A 17222-nucleotide genomic window follows, 5' to 3' on the forward strand; every position below is an offset into this window, starting at 1 on the left:
CTCCGTGTTGTTGAATTATTTAAACATGTTTTTAATTTCTACAGAAATGCCAGGACCAATGTGAATATCCCATTTAAATGCAAATTGCAGAAAATAGAAAATTACTGCTACCCAAATAAACATAATGTGAAAAATCCACATAATAATATCTGCAAAGATTTTTTTGTGGAACTGAGTAATGAACTCTATGAGCTATTTCTAAAATCCTGCACGTGTCCACCCAAACCGGAAACTTGACAATGAATGATTAACGTGACTTAAAAGTCTTGTGAGTCACATTAAGTATAATCTACGGTCATCCTAGAGAAATATGTCAAATATCTGTTTTTAGGGTGGAATTCCTCCAGATGGGGAGGTGGATTGGTCACCTGACAAGACTACAACCAGCTGGGTAAACATGGCGTCTGTCTCTGGATGTGAAGATTACATGTATCTCGCTTCTGTCTGATAACCGGGGTTCTGGCACACCGACGTCCCGCATTTTATCCCGGGACACAGTAACGTGATGGGTGCCACGCGTGGAGACAGGAAGAAGAGGAGGAGAGACGCGCTTCACTGACTCCGCTTCACGTTTTTTTTCCCTCTCTGCACAGCTTTAATGGTCTGATGCCTGTCCGGACTCTGTGATTGGCGCAGGGTAATTGCTTTTGTTAGCAGGCACACAGATTTTTTAAAATTCCTCCTGAGATGGCTATTAATATTTGATCTGACAAATACCAGCACTCTTGACTGGCTCCTGTAGGGACACAGCTGTATTTCTGGGCCCACTCTGCTCTGGGATCCCCCTTTAAAATTATACAACCAGTTAGATTTTTTGTGGACTCTGTCTCTCTCTCTGTGGTCCCCAGTATCAACAGCTGTTTTAACCTCAATAACAAATGTGCCGCAGAAGGAACTGAAGGAATCTGACTGTGCTGTGTGTAGCTGGCCTCCACTTTCCTGCTCTGACAGCTGATTTATGACTGCTAGCCGCCCTGCACTGTGTGTTGTGTCTCCCATGCCTTGCTCAACAACACCACTATGATAGGCTCACCTGACGTGGTGGCTTTCACTAAAGAGGATGAATATGGGGAGACGAATCCTGACCCCTGGGCTCTCCCCAAGGAGTTCTCTGTCCCCCTCCATCCACCTTGTGACTCCAACCCCTGGGCCAAAACCTCCTATGCCAAGTTCACCAAAGACTTCATCCTCATCTCAGAGTTCTCTGAGCAGGTGGGCCCTCAGCCTCTCCTCACCATCCCCGATGACCCCAAAGTCTGCGGCACCTTTGATCTCAACTACTTCTCCCTGCGCATCATGTCGGTGGACTACCAGGCCTCCTTCGTGGGACATCCACCCGGCACAGGCTACCCGAGGCTCAGCTTTGTGGAGGACTCGAGGGTGGTGCTGGGCGACTCAAAGGAGGGGGCATTCGCCTATGTCCATCACCTTACCCTTTACGACCTGGAGGCGAGGGGCTTCGTGCGACCGTTCTGCATGGCGTACGTTTCAGCAGATGAGAGGAAAATCATGCTGCAGTTTCAGGAGCTGTCCTTCCGCTTCTCACAGGCCTCTGAGTGCCTGAAGTCCGGGAACAGGAGAGCATTTGCCAAGGAGCTCCAGAGGAAGCTCCGAGACCTGGAGTAAGAACATTAGTACAAGCTTTTAACAGCTATTAGCTATTCCACAGTTTATCCAATCCAAATCTCATATTTTAACAGGAATCCTCTCAAATGTTTTGCTGAATTATTTGGGTAAATAATCCAGATGAATCAGTTATGGTGCAAAAATCTCCTTGCTTTTGGCCCCTCTTCCCTACCCCTGCCTCACTCCTACTGCCCTCTGTATTGTATACAGCTATAAACAATACAGGGCAGTCTGACTGTATGTCTAGACACCAAGAGAAAAAGACAAGGACTCCTAATAGGGCTTCAATAAATCCACCAGACTTCAAGGTTTTGTTTGTGTCGGCTAGTTTGCGGTAATTTGATTTATCTAGGAATATGCACCATATGAGGATATTGTAAATTGAAACAGGAAAGCTTTTAAAATGGATTGTGACACAATATCTCCCTACCAGACAGTAAACAATTGGCCGATGATAGTGCAGTTACAGGAGATCTCCTTAAAACTAAAATGTTATTTGATATTGTACTTTTGCGAACAGTCCACAACAAAACTGCATTGAAAGAAAGTACTGAAACCAAACCTAAAACCTCTGGGCCCTCGTGGAATTTGCTCACTTTTAGTTCAGTTAGTGATCCAGCTGCGATTAACAATATTTGACTGTCTTTTAGAACTTTTGATCAGTGCTCCTAATTTGGTCCTCAAATTTCATCGACATGTATGGAACTGAAATAACCAGAGATCAGTATGACAAGAAGCTCACTGAATTAATTTCCCTAGTAAGGTCAGGTTCTACAGCCGTGCTAGTACCTCTATGAAACTAACTGCTTCGAGCTAAATGCTAACATCAGCATACTAACATGCTCACACTGGCAAAAGTGATGATTGGAAGGTCTTTTAAGGTTTACCGTTTTCACGATTTTAGTTTAGCTTGTTGACATGTTAACATGTGCTGATGGGAGTGTCAACATAATTTTAGTGTGATGGTGACACAAAATGAACAGTCGGGGAATACCAAAGGTAAAAGTCATCATCCTCTGACATTTCACTCAAAGCAACAAATGCAAGCTTCGTGTTTACACTAGAGGAAAAGTCAGAGGATCGCCAGAGTCATTAGGATTCATCCTCTGGGGAGGATGGATTTCTTTACCAAAGTGATCTGTTGAATTGTTGTCAAGATGTCTCTCTAAAAGGCAATAACATGAACCTGCTTGAGACTGTATATGAGTGAATAATATATGGCGCTTGATGAAAAAAGAAATCAGGTATATTTAGGTGGCTAGGATCAATGAGTGAGTAGAAGTGGATGCATATCCAAATAGAATTAGGCTTGACTGAATTAAGGGGACTGGCAGAGGTATGTGCTATACAGATATGAATCAGTAACTGTGTTTTCTTCCCCTCAGGTACACTCACTCAGTGCTGCAGAGGGAAGAGGGCCTGCAGAGAGAGGCGGCGCCTCAGAGCATGTACTCCGCTCATGCTGTGGAAAAGGCCAATGAGCTTGCAAACGTGGAAAAGAGCATCTATGAGCACAGAGACCTGCTGAGACAGATCAGCTCCTACCATCAACGTCCCCGCCGAGATCCAAATGCCGTCACCTGCCAGAAGTGTATCACAGAGTGCGTGAGTGAGTGTGAAAAGCTGTTAGAAAAATATGCCAAACTTGCCAGACCCTTTAGTTACAGTGACACAGGGGAGAAGGGAGAGGACGGGCAGGGTCAGATTGATCACGAAGGAGGAGAAGAAGCGGACGGGGAGGACGACGAGGGCGTTAAACGCAGGCCGTCTTACACGCCACAGCTGATCAAAGCTAAGTCTGCGAAGTGTTTCGACAAGCGCCTGAAGACCCTGCAAGAGCTGTGTGATGATACTTTCTACGATGCCACTGTTGAGCTGCTGAAGGATACGGAGAGGTGTTTCCGGGGTGACCTGAGCTACCTGCACACACGCCGCCTGGACAGGGCGCTACGCAAGAAACTACGAGTTACCAACTTCCTGTTTGAGGAAGACCTCAGAGATGATGATGAGGATGAAGGGGGAACACTAAGACCATTCTGTGCTGTGAACCACGCTGTAGATAACTTTACACTTATGTTAAATCCACCTCCTATTGTTCTAGGACCAGAACCTCTTGAACTCGATGCTCTGGAGCCTCCAGATCCTCTGGACCCAGCCTCTGAGACTAGCCATACCCTTGAGTCTGAGCTCGGGCTTGTGGAGAGCCATCTAGAGTCCTCGCCCTCCGACCAGACTCTGGAGACCCAGGAGAGCTCGGAAGAAACCAAAGGAAGCTTTAGCAGCGATAAGAGTGGGATGGGTCAAGCAGAGGGACAACCGAATCTAGCTTTGACGTCAGGAGGTCCAGATCCTGATTCTGACCTGACTCCTGATCCTGACCAGAACACTGACCTGGAGAGGGAGAGCAGCAGTGAAGATATTGAGACCACTGCTGGGGAGGATGATGGTGACCAGACACCTGTGTCTCTGCTGGAGGTGATGTCCGAGCTGGAAGGCAGGGAGGACGAGTGTGAGCTTGTAACCGATGGGACTTGTGAGGTCGAGTCAGATTTGTTGGTTCCAATAGACACGGCATGCTGTATGGCCCAAGAGGGTTTCCTTTACGAGGCTTCTGCCCCAGAGACGGTTCCTCGCCTTGGCCAAAACTCCAACCTGCAGAATGATCAAACTTTAGTGGTCAACCAGGAGCCTCAGGCCCTACTCCCACTCCAAGACGACTACATGGTGGGTTCTTCATGCCCAGAAAGCCCTGCAGCCGGGCTGGAGGTGCCTGGGGGCCTCCTTGGAGATGCAGTCTCCCGTACCTCAGTGGAGGATGGGTCGGACTGTACCATGAGCGCTTCTACTGGGTCTGATCGGGCTGCCTCACCTCTCGGCTATGGAGGGGTGGTGACCCTGCGTCAGAGGAAGAGAGCTGGACAGGGAGCCTTGAGGTTTGTGCGGCAGTACCCGTTTGCCATGCAAGCTCTGTGGTGCCTGCTGAGCGGCAGAACCCTGGTGGTGCTCGGAGCAGACGAGGGGAGAGTCCGCCGACTGGTTGCTGCTCTCGCCCTCTTTGTGCCTGGTCCTGGGAAGTGTGGGGAAAGGGTTCAGGCCTGGCTGTCGTGTCCCTTCACCCTCACTGATCTGCAGAGGTGGAAACTCATTGGATTACAAAGGTATGTCCAATTTTAATTTAGATTTTATGGTTCTAGGTGATTTATATGTCATCATACTACACAATGCTACCAAACTGATTTAAAGTTTATAATTTCTCCATGCTTCACAAACCTAGAACATATATACAGTTCTTTATATACATACATATACATGAACTCGTGGTGCAGTTTTCGAGTGTCAGAGTTGTAAACACAGACTCTACCCCTCATTGTCATGCTATGGTCCTCTATTCTGTCTGCTTTGAATGTGGTGTGCCCATCAAGTGCAGCAGCTTGATCTGGGATGTAGAGTGGAGACAGGTTTCTGTAAAGATACGACCACCGCTGTTTCTCTCTTCCCGTCGCTTGGCCAGCTGAGTGCCATTTTTCTGTTTCATTTACCTGTTTCATTTTAGTGTTGTTCTTACAACAATGATGGTAAATGATGCCAACATAGATTTACTAAAACATTAAGCTTGATGCTCCCTCAGTTTGAAGCTAAACAATGGTATATTCATCTTTGTAGTTTGTATCACACGTAACTGCACTGTTACTCATCTGCTCTGACTCAGTCCTGGATGACTCAAACAAGCAGCTATTCAGCTATTAAACCTCAAGCCCAACGTCTGTCCTTGGAATCTTTTTTCACTTCTACTCATCTTTCTTTACGAAGGAGTGGGCTGCCACTTGCCCCAAAGAATTACACTTGTGGCTTTTATAAAATTAAAATAAAAAATGCTATTGTTACAAGCTGATGGGAAGCCAACCTTCACCACTTCATTGTAGAGTCTCACATTATTCCCCTGCGAGTTCAACGGTAAATTTGAGATGAGAAATTAAATAAAATGAGAATTCTGAAGGCTCATAGCTGTATCCAAAACACACTGAATCGTGACACCACTGTGACACATGACACTGTGTTTTTTTCTTCATCTTTACACCCCTGGCTTATAAATAATACCTGTTAAGACAAACCTGTATATTCATATTCATGTGCAGATTTTGTTAACTCTCTCTTATATTTTGTCACTGCCCTCCTGTGGCAAAGTTTGAATTGGATATACAGACTGTATTTATGGTTGACTGCAAATGTGCATTGGAGGAAAGTAGTTAAGTACATTTACTCAAGTACAGTGCTTTACTTGTACAATTTAGGAGGTAATGGTTGTACTTGTATTTTCATTTTCTGCTATTATATATAACCTTATTTCTTTAACAACTTAAGTTACTAGTTACCTTGCCATGTTAGTTAAATGATAGAACTAATAAATTATGATGTATCCAGCAGGCCAACTATATATAGTAGTATTCTCAAATATGTCATTCTGCATGTTGAGTACTTTTACTTTTTGTACTTTAAGTATATTTGATGCAAATACTTTAGTACTTTTACTTCAATAAATATTTAAATGCATGACATTTACATGTAACATAGCATTTCTAAACTGTGATGTTTCTACTTGTACTGAAGAACAACATCTTATTGTGCAAATGTGCAAAACAAATGGTGATGAACCTGATAATCCTCCTTGGAAAAATATGAATCTCCCCGTGTCTGTCTGTCTGTCCCCCCACAGAGTAGCGTCCCCTGTGGGTTCCAGCATGCTTTACTCGCTGTCCCGCTACAGCCGCTACATCTCCATCCTAGATGCCGACCAGAAGACCTTGCGCTGTCCGCCCTATCATGGCCAACTCCTTGCCAACATCGCTGACCACCGCACCTACATCCGCCGTGGGTCCACCTATTTCCTTCACTTACAGAGCACGCTCTGTCGCCTGGCAGCCAAGGCCTTCCTGTTTACCTTCACCCACCACCTCCACCTGCCGGTCAGCTTCACAGAGGGGCCCGAGGTGGTGGAGGGCCGACGGCGCTGCTTCCTGCAGGAGCAGCTGGGGCTGGGTGAGGAGGACAGCCGGATACTGCTCTACCTCAGCCAGCTCATCACTCAGCAGTATCTACAGCCCGCCATTGGGAGCGGCACAGCAGCTCCTTGTTTTAGTTTTAACTACACCACCAGCGTTTTTTACAAAATCTGATATTATACTGGGAGATGGATTCCCACACACGTTTTAGCAGAAATCACCTTCGACGTCTTTGGTTTCTGGACCAAAGGGGATCTTAAAAAGGTCTTTTAGTTTCAGGACAAACTCTGAACTGGTTATTCTTTAATCTCTCTCTGCCTTGCTGTCCTTTTCTCTCGTCTAGCTCTTTCCTCTATGTGAAGGAAAAGGAGACGGAGCGAGTGGTGAATGTCAGTGAGTGTTTACTTGCGTTTATTTGTTCCAGAGCATGCAGACACTCACGAACGCACATAACAGAGCGGACGAAGGTCGGCTCTACTTTTTGTCCTGCGTGTCATTTTTGTGTTTGTGTGTGTGTGTGTGTGTGTGTGTGTTTTTCACTTCCATTGAAAGAAAATGTTACTTGTTTAAGGTCAGTCCCCTCAACCCGCTCACCACACACACACACACACACACACACACACACTTGATCTTACAAAACTCAATCCAACATGGCTGTCTTTGTGTCGTAAGTGCTGTTCTGACCTCAGCTGACTCTCTGACAAGTTTCAATCACAGCTCTGTTAATGCCGAGCGCTCACTGAGCACAGTAATGTCAGCTATGATATCAGCTACATGTAAACATGTTTTTCAGCATTACTGAAACAAACTCACACGTTTTCTGCCTGCTGCGAACAGATGATTCTCTGGATCTGTCCATGACACCTTATTAGCACCATGCAGGCTTGTTACAGCCGGTTTTGTGACACACCTCGCTCTTTGAAACATACCACACAACTTCCAAAGGCCAAAGCCTTTCTAAAATCCATGTTCTTTCTTTTTTTTTAAAAATATCTATTACACCTTAGGTTTTTTAAATTTCGTAATTCCAATTCAAGCCACATTCCTGCAGAAGTGGCTTAATCTCTCGTTTTGTTCCGAACAGAGACGTTGCGTCGGATTGAGTAGATTTAACCTTTGAGAGCAGAGTAAACATTCCCAGAGGTGGTGATGCATGAGCGGGTGCATTGGCTGTGTGACTTGGACCCAGCCGGCTCCATGTTGATATTGCATGTGAAGAGAAGTAACGTCATCACGCGCACACTCACCCCACATAGGGCCAGCAGCTGCCAAAACCTGCCGATATCAGCCGCCGGCGAGCATTTTCATGGATATTACTCACTTGGTCAGGAGCATTTTTAAAGCTGCCTGACCTCAATGTATTGGACTTCACTGTTGTCTTACAGTTGTGTGAGAGTGTCGTGGTGTTGTGGTGTTAGCATGAGACTGTCTTGTGCCGGGGTGAATCACCGTGTTGATATTACTGTTTTGTTATATCCGGAGGAAGATGCTGTGGAGATGTGTCGCCGGGACAGTGATGTTATGTTTGCATAGGCTTTATTATGGGGAAATTTGACTTCCTTTGCCATCAAACACAAAACTTCGCGCTTGACACTCGAGTTCGGACAGCTGCCTATATTTATGAAGCTTTATCACTGAACGGTTCTATATTTATTGCGTCAAGACAAAAAAAAAAAAAAAATCAACAAGTGAGTTGCAGCCAGATTTCCTCTTTGTAGGAATTTCACAAGTACACAAAACCTCTCTGTTTAAAGTTCTGTTACATGGCCGTTTGAGAGTATTTTAGATTTTACTGTTCCTAATAATTCTGTGGCATCAGTGATGGAGCTGAACTTGTGTATCTAGGATTGTAACTGTACTGCATGGTCAAGGTTTTAAAGTGAAAAGGTCAAACTCTGTGGGATCATGACTGCTGTCCTTCCTGCTACTGTACGAACAAGACAAGTTTTCATTTCATTAAGGCTTATTCTTTTAATTATTAACAGCAACCTCACGTTTTTAATTCCACCTACTGTATTTCTTTATTTCACTGCATTTTGGGCTTTTTTTTGCCAGATTTGAGTCTTTTTATTTTTTACAGCTTAGATAACATTTTTTTGCTCTGATGTATTATTTTTTAGTTATTACTCCTCTAATGCAAAAAGGTGAATGTAACCTGAAGAAGCCATACCACAGTGTGCTTAACATGTCGTCACTCAGTGTCCTTATGTTGCCATATCATGTCTACCTTGTGTATCTCATCACGAGGCCCTGGATGACGGCAGCGTTGCCAGTGGTTTTAATGAAGCACGTTGTGAATGTCTTGATGCTTTCATGTAATGTTGATGATATTCATTAATTCCATTAAATTATTTGAATCCATTTCTTTTGCGTGTGGATGCCCGGGCAACGCAGGAGCTCAGGTGGTCGTGCTGATTATGCTGAATCTCACTGTGAGATCCCGGAGGAGACGGACCAATCCAGCCTACAGATCAGCATTAAATATTAAACGACGAATACTCCGACAGACTCGTGTCGGTGTGACTCACTGTGGCAATGACGGATGTGTGAGCATTTGAGGTGTCATGAATAATACACGCGTATCTGTGAAAACATCTAATTGGCCTGCTGGAGCAGCAGAAGGAGAGGTGTTGGACCGAAGAGGAAATGGTAATTGAATGACATGAGAACATTTTTGAAACGGTACTGTTCACTCTTTACAATAGTCTGCAGGGACTGAGTGTGTGGGCAGATGTGTGTGTTTGACTCATGACGCAAACAAGTGTGCCTTTCCACTTAAAGATAAAATCCGACTATTTATGGGTGATGTGCCACAGATGCAGAAGGTTCTTGACCTTCAGCTGCTCCTTTGTAAATCTTACAGGTCTGCACAAGAGAAGAGCTCACACATATCAGTGACAGAGTACGATTTCTTAAGAAGTAACACTAATCTGCAGTGTTTGTGCTTCAGATGAGAAGAGAAAATATTATTAAATGGCATATCTGCAGTACCACATTGGGTAGACTCATCCTATATTATTACTATCTTATAGTTGTCTTTAGTAGTTACCAGTGTTTTGACCACTGGCTGGGGAAAATGTGATGCTGACAAATGATACTCAGTAAGAACCAACTTTGTGAAGTGTAAGTAAAATCTTCAGAAAGCAGGATAAATGAGTTCACTCTTTCTTCAGAGTTTAAGAGAATTGAATATTAATGATTTAATTTAAGAATATTGCTGTCTTGTAGTCATGAAGTGACATCTCAGAAATGTTCAGGTAAATATTGTAGTCAAAACACACCAGTGTTACTATTTTGGCAACAACCACCTCAATCTCGGCTTTATGATGCAGAACGTTATGTGCTGAGGTGACCAAGATCAAGCCAGAATTCAAACACATAGAAGAAGAGACATTTAACTTAAAACTTAGAAATGACTGTCTGAAGCATTCTAGTGATGTATAATTCTTCACAAAATAAAAGTATGTGAAAATCCAACTCCACAGTCAACGATGGCCTTTTAAAAATTCATCAAAAAACATCATATTTAAGTACATAGAGATGAAAAGCACACATTTTCATAATACAATACAAAAAGTAAGAGTGCAATTAAATCAAGATGGTTTTATTTAAAATTACACTACAAGAACAATAATGGAAAAAAAACAGCACTATGGTTTAAAACAATGGCATTTCAAACAAAAGTCATATCCCTCCCAGCCCTTTTAATGAAATGAAACATTCAGATTTAAAAAGACCTTCACAGTGGGTATGACTAGCTGGAATGAAAGGCCTGATTCAGAAACAGTTTCCCTAACTGTCTACTTTCGGAGCTGAGGGCAATAATACGAAAAAACAAACAGACAAAAAAAACCAAACACAGAAACCCCCTCAAGTCTAAGTATACAATTTGGCCCCTCTCAGTGGATTCGCCTTTGCTCCCCGGTGTTAAAGATTAGAGATTTGTTTCTGATGCAAGTGACTGAAAGAAGACAATGCTGCTCTGGAGATGTGAGAAATGGAGGCTGGACAAGCCCCAAAGGCCAACAGAAAGTAGATCAGTCCAAAAACTGCACTTAACCAGAACATCCTCTGCATCCACAGTGGGTGCACTCAATGATCCTTCCCTGCAGACAGAAAGAACAGCAAAACTTAAGACACAGGGACACATAGTGAATGAACAGTCCATCCTATGTGCCATACTGTTTCCATTTGGGAAGTTTAATGGATAACTTTTACTTTCCGGTTAGTAATATTCTGTTTTCTAAAGACTTTGCAAATCTGTTTTTCCTTTGCAGTCCACACAAAACCTGTCAATGATTAGCGAGTATTGACACAGTGACTAGTGAGCATTCTGGCTTCACTGTGTGTTTCTCATGTACCGACTCATGTCTGTACATCTGCAGGAATAGTGTAAAACAGGGGGGCGATCTTAGCTGTTAACATATAATACAAGCTCTCACTCTGACTGTTTTTTTTTTTAAAACTCTTGAGGCTGACAAGAAAAACAAAAATTCTGTCAGACTTACAACTTCCAGCTTGCTCTTGGGGACTCTGCAGATGCAGTTGGTTCCAAAGTTTGTGTCTCGAGTTTGGATGCAACGCAGGCAGCACAGGTTCTCGTAGCCCTGCTTCTTCCACTTGGCAATCAGGTTCTTGTCTGCATAGCCTTCCTTTATACAGTACTCATACAGCTCTGTCAGGAGACAAACATAGAAAGACATTGTCGGTTTGCTATCTAGTACATGGAGTATAACTAACATCTTAAATGAAGGGAGATGGAAAAGCTAATAGACTTTACAAATCCTTTAAGGTTCATCACAGACATTTCACAGATTAAATATCATTCAAACACTAAATAACCAATTTTTTTACATTGAGTGAAGACAATAAATATGTCATGCTAGATTACGGGAACGACTGTATCAAATGTTGAAGTAGACAGGAGAGGAAAAGGGAAACATTAGATATGAACTAGTTGAACAGGTAGAGTAAAAGCTGTCTACCTCTGCTGATAGCTTTCCTCTTGTAGAAGAGATCGTAGATGTATCGACTCCGCTGATGATGCAGCCTGAAGATTGGCCAAAGGGACTCCACCTTTCGCTTTCCCTCGTGAGGCTCTGTTTCAGCTGAGACACAGAGGAAAATGAGTTAACTTCAGTAAGCAGATACGAAATCATTGCTGCACCTGCTTGTGGAATTAAAATGCCACTTTGGCCTGGATATAAATAAGCATGTCATGTCAGATGCAACACATGCTGCTTCTGCTGCTGAGTCCACTCCTCTGCGAGTCCTTTCCACCAGCATTTAGAATCTGTCCACAGGGATCTGTTATCGTTCCATTCACAGACAAAACTGGCCAGAAATTGGTGAGATTTGGGTCTCAGCTGACCCTCCAGTACATCTCATAGTTGAGTTCTTCCTCATAACACTAAGAAAAACATTTCTTTAGTGGCCTGGGTTTGTACTTGAGGCAATTTTCCCAAGCCTTGCCCTGGCTGTTCTTCAATAAAAAGAAGCAGAAGCACACTTACATCTATACACAATGACATTATGACTTCACTTATTTGGATCCAAGTGGCGCAGGCTAAATCAATTGTATGTTGACAATATTACGGTCAAATAGTTTTTAGCATAGAGTAGTTTTGACCTAGGGCTGTATTACTTACAATCAAGTTAAAACACAGTAACATCAAATATTGCCAGCTGCATGAGCTACAGTCGCTTCACCACCAGTGGAATTTCCGCCTGTGCATTAGAATATCGATGTTCAAAATGTCAAAACAAAAAACACTCTTCTCCCCAGGAGCATACACTAATCAGCGGTAAAATCGTGTATTTATTATATTGTATTGAGCATTCGTTTACGGTACAGGAAGACGCGAAGTGAATATTAAAATTACTGCACCACCACAAACTGCACAACACCGTTGATGCTAAATCCCGACGGCCATGGGTTTGAGGACGATCATCTTCTACCGGCGTACCTTCTCTCATTTTCTGATCCAGCTCGTCTAAAGTGGGCTCAATGAGCTCCCAGCCGTCTGGAGGTGGCTTCCGACTCCTCTTTACTTTGGGCATTTTTCTCTGTTTTGTACTAAAACGAACAAAAGCACACGGTGTTTTCGTTGTGATTTGCGAACCTGGTTTCAGGCGCTACAATTTGACGTAGATTTGTTGCGGGGGTCCTTTTCGACGTTTCGTCTCTCGACCGACGTCACCGCCTCTAATAAACATGCTCAGTTTATTGGCGTTTAATAACTTCTTATGTCTTCCTTTAGACTAAAACACAGCATACGTTTATAAAAACACTTATTCAGGTCAGTTTGAAGATGGTCAGTGAGATTACGTAGAAGTAGATGTATTTCTGTCGTTCCTGGCATATTGCATCACTTAAGCACGCTAGCAAATTGCCTGAACATAAAAACAGGATTTAGGTTGTTTTATTTTATAACTAACGTTATTTTTCAGGTATCTGTGATTTATGTGGACATTTCTACATTGCATGTCGTCTATAGTATCAAATATGGTTGCTAAATGGCTAAAGCATTTCCTTTATTAAAGATTTTGTAAAGGCAAATACTTGAACTACAAACAGTATTGTGTTACTCATCTCGACTCTGAGTTTAGCCAGCTGTCAGTTCGTGGTGCTGCCTTAACACTTATGTTTTGTGTTAGTATTTTTTCTTGTCAGTGACTTTATAATAAAGGCTTCGTTTGTCAAAATGCCCAGAGGAGGTAAGTAATATCTTTAACTTGCTACATTTAGTTAAAATTAGCTTTGGACATCTGTTAGCCTGCTGTTAGCCACCCTACAGCGGGCAGCGATCCAGGCGTAACGCCTCTGTAGAGTAAGAATAGCTTTCCCAACTTACATATCTCTGTTTTGGGGCTCATTAAAACACTAAACCAGCACTGACAGTATGTTTATAAACCATCTTCCTCTCCTGACACCTGTCTGTTCGCCGTCCCTGACACCTGCCGTACAATGTGTACTCAAATCTGTGTGTGATGTTATTTTTCATCTTGGTTGCAGGTAGGAAAGGTGGCCACAAGGGTCGCATGAGGACGTACACGAGCCCCGAGGAGATAGACGCCCAGATGAAGGAAGAGAAGGAGAGGAAAAAGGTTGGTACCGAGTGTACATCCACAGTATGTTCAATTATCTGCCATAACAGCCCAAGTGTGTGCTGTAAACATTGAGTTTAAAATTGATGGAGGGACCCTTAAACACCCAAAACGCTACCACTCCTCACTGCACTCATTAACACTTCATCAGCCAGAGGAGAGGGGCTGAGTTGTTTGGATGGAGAAGAAACCTGTATCTCTTCTTGTGCTCGACCTGTTGCTTTTTCCTAATACTGTTCTCCTGTGTGTGGTCATTATATAAAGCAAGAGCAGGAGGCGGAGGAGGCGGGTGCAGCTCCGAATGACATCGCAGAGGAGAAACTACCTGGATCTGGATCAGAGGACAGCGATGATGAAAATTCATTGGTACGCATGCACTGTCTTGGTCTCTCCCTTGCACACACTCAGTTCTATATGATAAAGTATGTATGATATCACTAGTACTGTGTTTTAAGAAGAACCTCGTTCTGCAGTTTTTTCAGTGTTTGTGTGGTTATTTAGTTGAGTGCTACATTCATAGCAATCAATGTATACTGTATGAGCTGTTGTAATGTGTTTGCAGAGGAGGAGAGCAGGTGTGGAGGGCTTGATAGAAATTGAGAACCCCAACAGAGTGGCGCAGAAGTCCAAGAAGGTGACGCAGATCGAGCTGGATGAGCCCAAGCAGCTATCGAGGAGAGAAAGGTATGTCTTTTGTGTCTGTGACATAAAGTTACAAGAAATCCCAGTCAAAAATGTTCAATAGTGACTTTTCTGATGTCCCCCCGTCCGTCACACACTCAAACTCCGGCACAGAGAGGAGATCGAGAAGCAGAAAGCGAAGGAGCGCTACATGAAGATGCACCTGGCAGGGAAGACAGACCAGGCCAAGGCTGACCTCGCTCGCCTCGCCATCATCAAGAAACAGAGAGAAGAGGCAGCAAAAAAGAAAGAAGAAGAGAAAAAAGGTAAGCAAAACACATTATGATTATAATAAAGTTAATTGTTGCATTAAAAAGAGTATCAGTATGTATCGAGTGCTGTAAGCCAGAAAAAGCCTTCAAAGTTGTATCACCTGATACGAACTCTGATGTAGCCATGAAGGCCTGTTTTCATTATCTTGAAGAAACTAAACTGTTCTTCACAAAATAGGGCAGGTCACATGGACAGACTTCTCATGTTATCTTGTTGCATGTTGGTATTCTCTTATCTCAAGAATGTGCCCCAGAGAAGCAGGAGGAGTTAAATCATAACAAATATATTTTATTTATTTGTTACTTTTAATGACTGGAATCTGGGCAGTTTTGTGCGTCTCCACAACTGCAGTCTCAGTCTGCTACAAAACTTCGTCTCTGTAGTCTGTTTGGTATCTATGAATATTTCAGTATGCATAATCTAGCTTTAGTTTGGCAGTTGCCTGCTTACTAAACTTACCCTGAGCAGTGATTGTCCAGTCATAGTTGAGCAAAGTAGCGCAGCCTTGTGTTGTAGAGTAATGTGGGCGGCTGTAATAGATTTGAGGAAGTTTACACTCGATCAGGCTGGCCAAACCTGTTATCCAGGGTAAAGTTACACATTAATTGATCATGTTGTTTGAAAATACAAACAATAAACCAAAAGTCTGACCTCTGTCTTCATTGTCTGTTATGTAAGCAAAGCAGCTGAGGAAGGTGACTTTATGATAGAACGACATCTGTCAAATCTTACTTATAACCGCGGCGTTAAATGTATTATCTATGATGTCACCAGTTACCTCCAGAATGCAGCAACAGTAACTCACTTTTTACATGATGAAACTGATGAGGTTTTCTTTTCTGCTTACAGCTAAAGACGCAGCGGCAGCAGCAGCCAGAGGAATAAACTCCCTCTCACTGAAATGATGCACAGTATTTATCAGAAGGCCCTTTCACATGTTCATGGACTGGCGCAATATAAATATTTGACTATTTTTAAAAGAGGAACTATGGTGTTGACATTACTGTAAAATATGTCCATTTGGAAAACGTTTGAGGAGACACCCGTGGAGAGGGGGTTGTGTATATTTCGGCATGGAGTAAAGGCTGCGTTGATCCCTGCTGGAGGTAAAGCTACATTTGATAATCTGACGGTCTTCGTGTACACTTGGAATGAACCTCTTCTAACCTATGAACTTGTACATGGTATTAATAATGATATATTTATCATTTTACAATTCCCACTTTGCTAACTGAGCTTTGCCACTTTCTTTATTTGGGGATCTAACATTGTATATAACAGACTTATGGAAATATGTCAGATTAATATGATAAAACAGTGAAATGTGTCCATTTCTTTATTTGCTTTAGCTCCCTGTGAGAGAACTGTTGTGACTGCTTAAGGCCAACTTGTATCAAAATGAGATGAGAATATATCGACAGATGTCAGAATGTATAAAAGTATAACTCAACAGGTACAGTTATTGGTTAATTTAATTTAAAATTGAAAAAAATGGCCCTGAACTCAGTAGCGGTATAATAAAAAACAAATAAATAAAACAAGATTTAGATTTAAAGATGTAAATATGGAGATAATGATGAACATATCAAGTGGTACATGAAGTAATTTTATTTATTTTTTTTCTCAGCCAGACAGGATTAAAGGGTCGAATTTAGTCTCAGGGTCAGAATGTATAGTATATGTAGTTTCAGTTAATAATTTTGCCTTATTCATGCAATTAAAAATAAATGCCTTACATAAATGTTCCCCAGTGTTAAGTACTGGTGTCAGCTCCCAAATTATATAAGAGAGGTCTCTTTAATTAGCTAAGATTGATCAGAAGCAACTCCACAGTGTCTATATTTTGTAAAAGTATAATGATAAGTTTATAGAAGACAAAGCGGGTTCGATACCCACACTTCTTTCGCAGTGCAAATAAGTAGGTGACATTGATCGATTCAACATTGATACAATCAGATGTTGACATTGGCCTGATTTTTCTCAAAGTTTCACATTAACCACATCCACATTGATTGTATGTGTGTTTTATTGAATGAGCTGTGAAGAATCTGGTTGAGTGAAAGAATGAAAGAATTATTTAACAGAGAAATGAAAGAATAAGTCCAAATAAATCATCTTAATGTTTTCACCCTGAGTACTCTATTTTGGAAAACAGTTGATTAACTATATTATTATTTCTTTTGCATAAATATGATAGGACCTCCAGGTATTGTTCTCACTTGAAATTGTTATTATGTCCTTTATTATTATTATTATTATTATTTGGCATTGTTTTTATTTTGGCTTGTCAAATTAAGGACAACTTTTAAGGTCACTTTTAGAAGTTTTACAAACCAGTGTTGCCACATTGTGTAACCTTTCTGTGGTCTGATTAGGAATTTGATCTATCTGCTTATGTCTAAATCATACTTTGTAGCATCCTTTATTTCGCTAAATGTTATCAAAAATTGTTCAAAACTGATAAAAGTTGCAAATAATATTAGCTGTGAATTCACTGTGTTGAAATATTTGACAGTTGTAGCATGTAAAAAAGGG

At 42.2% G+C, this 17222-nt stretch overlaps 3 protein-coding genes across 3 annotated transcripts; 2 read left to right on the forward strand and 1 right to left on the reverse strand.

The window, feature by feature from the left end:
- The first annotated feature begins 344 nt into the window (after nt 1-344).
- Nucleotides 345-8987, forward strand: smcr8a (Smith-Magenis syndrome chromosome region, candidate 8a). The gene is made up of 3 exons (XM_037087667.1): nt 345-1622; nt 3012-4784; nt 6341-8987. The coding sequence occupies exons 1-3, from the start codon at nt 1021-1023 to the stop codon at nt 6798-6800; spliced, it is 2835 nt and encodes a 944-aa protein (XP_036943562.1). The 5' UTR covers nt 345-1020; the 3' UTR covers nt 6801-8987.
- A 1227-nt stretch (nt 8988-10214) lies between these two features.
- Nucleotides 10215-12793, reverse strand: bud31 (BUD31 homolog). The gene is made up of 4 exons (XM_037087672.1): nt 12593-12793; nt 11612-11734; nt 11135-11301; nt 10215-10732 (listed from the first exon to the last, which is right to left on the reverse strand). The coding sequence occupies exons 1-4, from the start codon at nt 12684-12686 to the stop codon at nt 10682-10684; spliced, it is 435 nt and encodes a 144-aa protein (XP_036943567.1). The 5' UTR covers nt 12687-12793; the 3' UTR covers nt 10215-10681.
- A 390-nt stretch (nt 12794-13183) lies between these two features.
- Nucleotides 13184-16815, forward strand: pdap1b (pdgfa associated protein 1b). The gene is made up of 6 exons (XM_037087670.1): nt 13184-13343; nt 13642-13733; nt 13998-14099; nt 14296-14417; nt 14529-14680; nt 15537-16815. Exons 1-6 carry the CDS (start codon nt 13331-13333, stop codon nt 15590-15592), a joined length of 537 nt encoding a protein of 178 aa, XP_036943565.1. The 5' UTR covers nt 13184-13330; the 3' UTR covers nt 15593-16815.
- The last annotated feature ends 407 nt before the right edge of the window (nt 16816-17222 follow it).

Source organism: Acanthopagrus latus, chromosome 23 (assembly GCF_904848185.1).
Source record: "Acanthopagrus latus isolate v.2019 chromosome 23, fAcaLat1.1, whole genome shotgun sequence".
Lineage (NCBI taxonomy): Eukaryota > Metazoa > Chordata > Actinopteri > Spariformes > Sparidae > Acanthopagrus > Acanthopagrus latus.

What these genes read in the sequence shown, in the direction of transcription:
- smcr8a (XM_037087667.1), top strand. Translation starts at nt 1,021, where the DNA reads ATGATAGGCTCACCTGACGTGGTGGCTTTCACTAAAGAGGATGAATAT. An exon ending in AGGAAGCTCCGAGACCTGGA is followed by an intron (nt 1,623 to 3,011) that starts GTAAGAACATTA and finishes TCTTCCCCTCAG; the next exon opens with GTACACTCACTCAGTGCTGC. An exon ending in AAACTCATTGGATTACAAAG is followed by an intron (nt 4,785 to 6,340) that starts GTATGTCCAATT and finishes GTCCCCCCACAG; the next exon opens with AGTAGCGTCCCCTGTGGGTT.
- bud31 (XM_037087672.1), bottom strand. Translation starts at nt 12,686, where the DNA reads ATGCCCAAAGTAAAGAGGAGTCGGAAGCCACCTCCAGACGGCTGGGAG. An exon ending in GGATCAGAAAATGAGAGAAG is followed by an intron (nt 11,735 to 12,592) that starts GTACGCCGGTAG and finishes TCTGTGTCTCAG; the next exon opens with CTGAAACAGAGCCTCACGAG. An exon ending in GAGGAAAGCTATCAGCAGAG is followed by an intron (nt 11,302 to 11,611) that starts GTAGACAGCTTT and finishes GTCTCCTGACAG; the next exon opens with AGCTGTATGAGTACTGTATA.
- pdap1b (XM_037087670.1), top strand. An exon ending in GCGATGATGAAAATTCATTG is followed by an intron (nt 14,100 to 14,295) that starts GTACGCATGCAC and finishes ATGTGTTTGCAG; the next exon opens with AGGAGGAGAGCAGGTGTGGA. An exon ending in CAGCTATCGAGGAGAGAAAG is followed by an intron (nt 14,418 to 14,528) that starts GTATGTCTTTTG and finishes ACTCCGGCACAG; the next exon opens with AGAGGAGATCGAGAAGCAGA.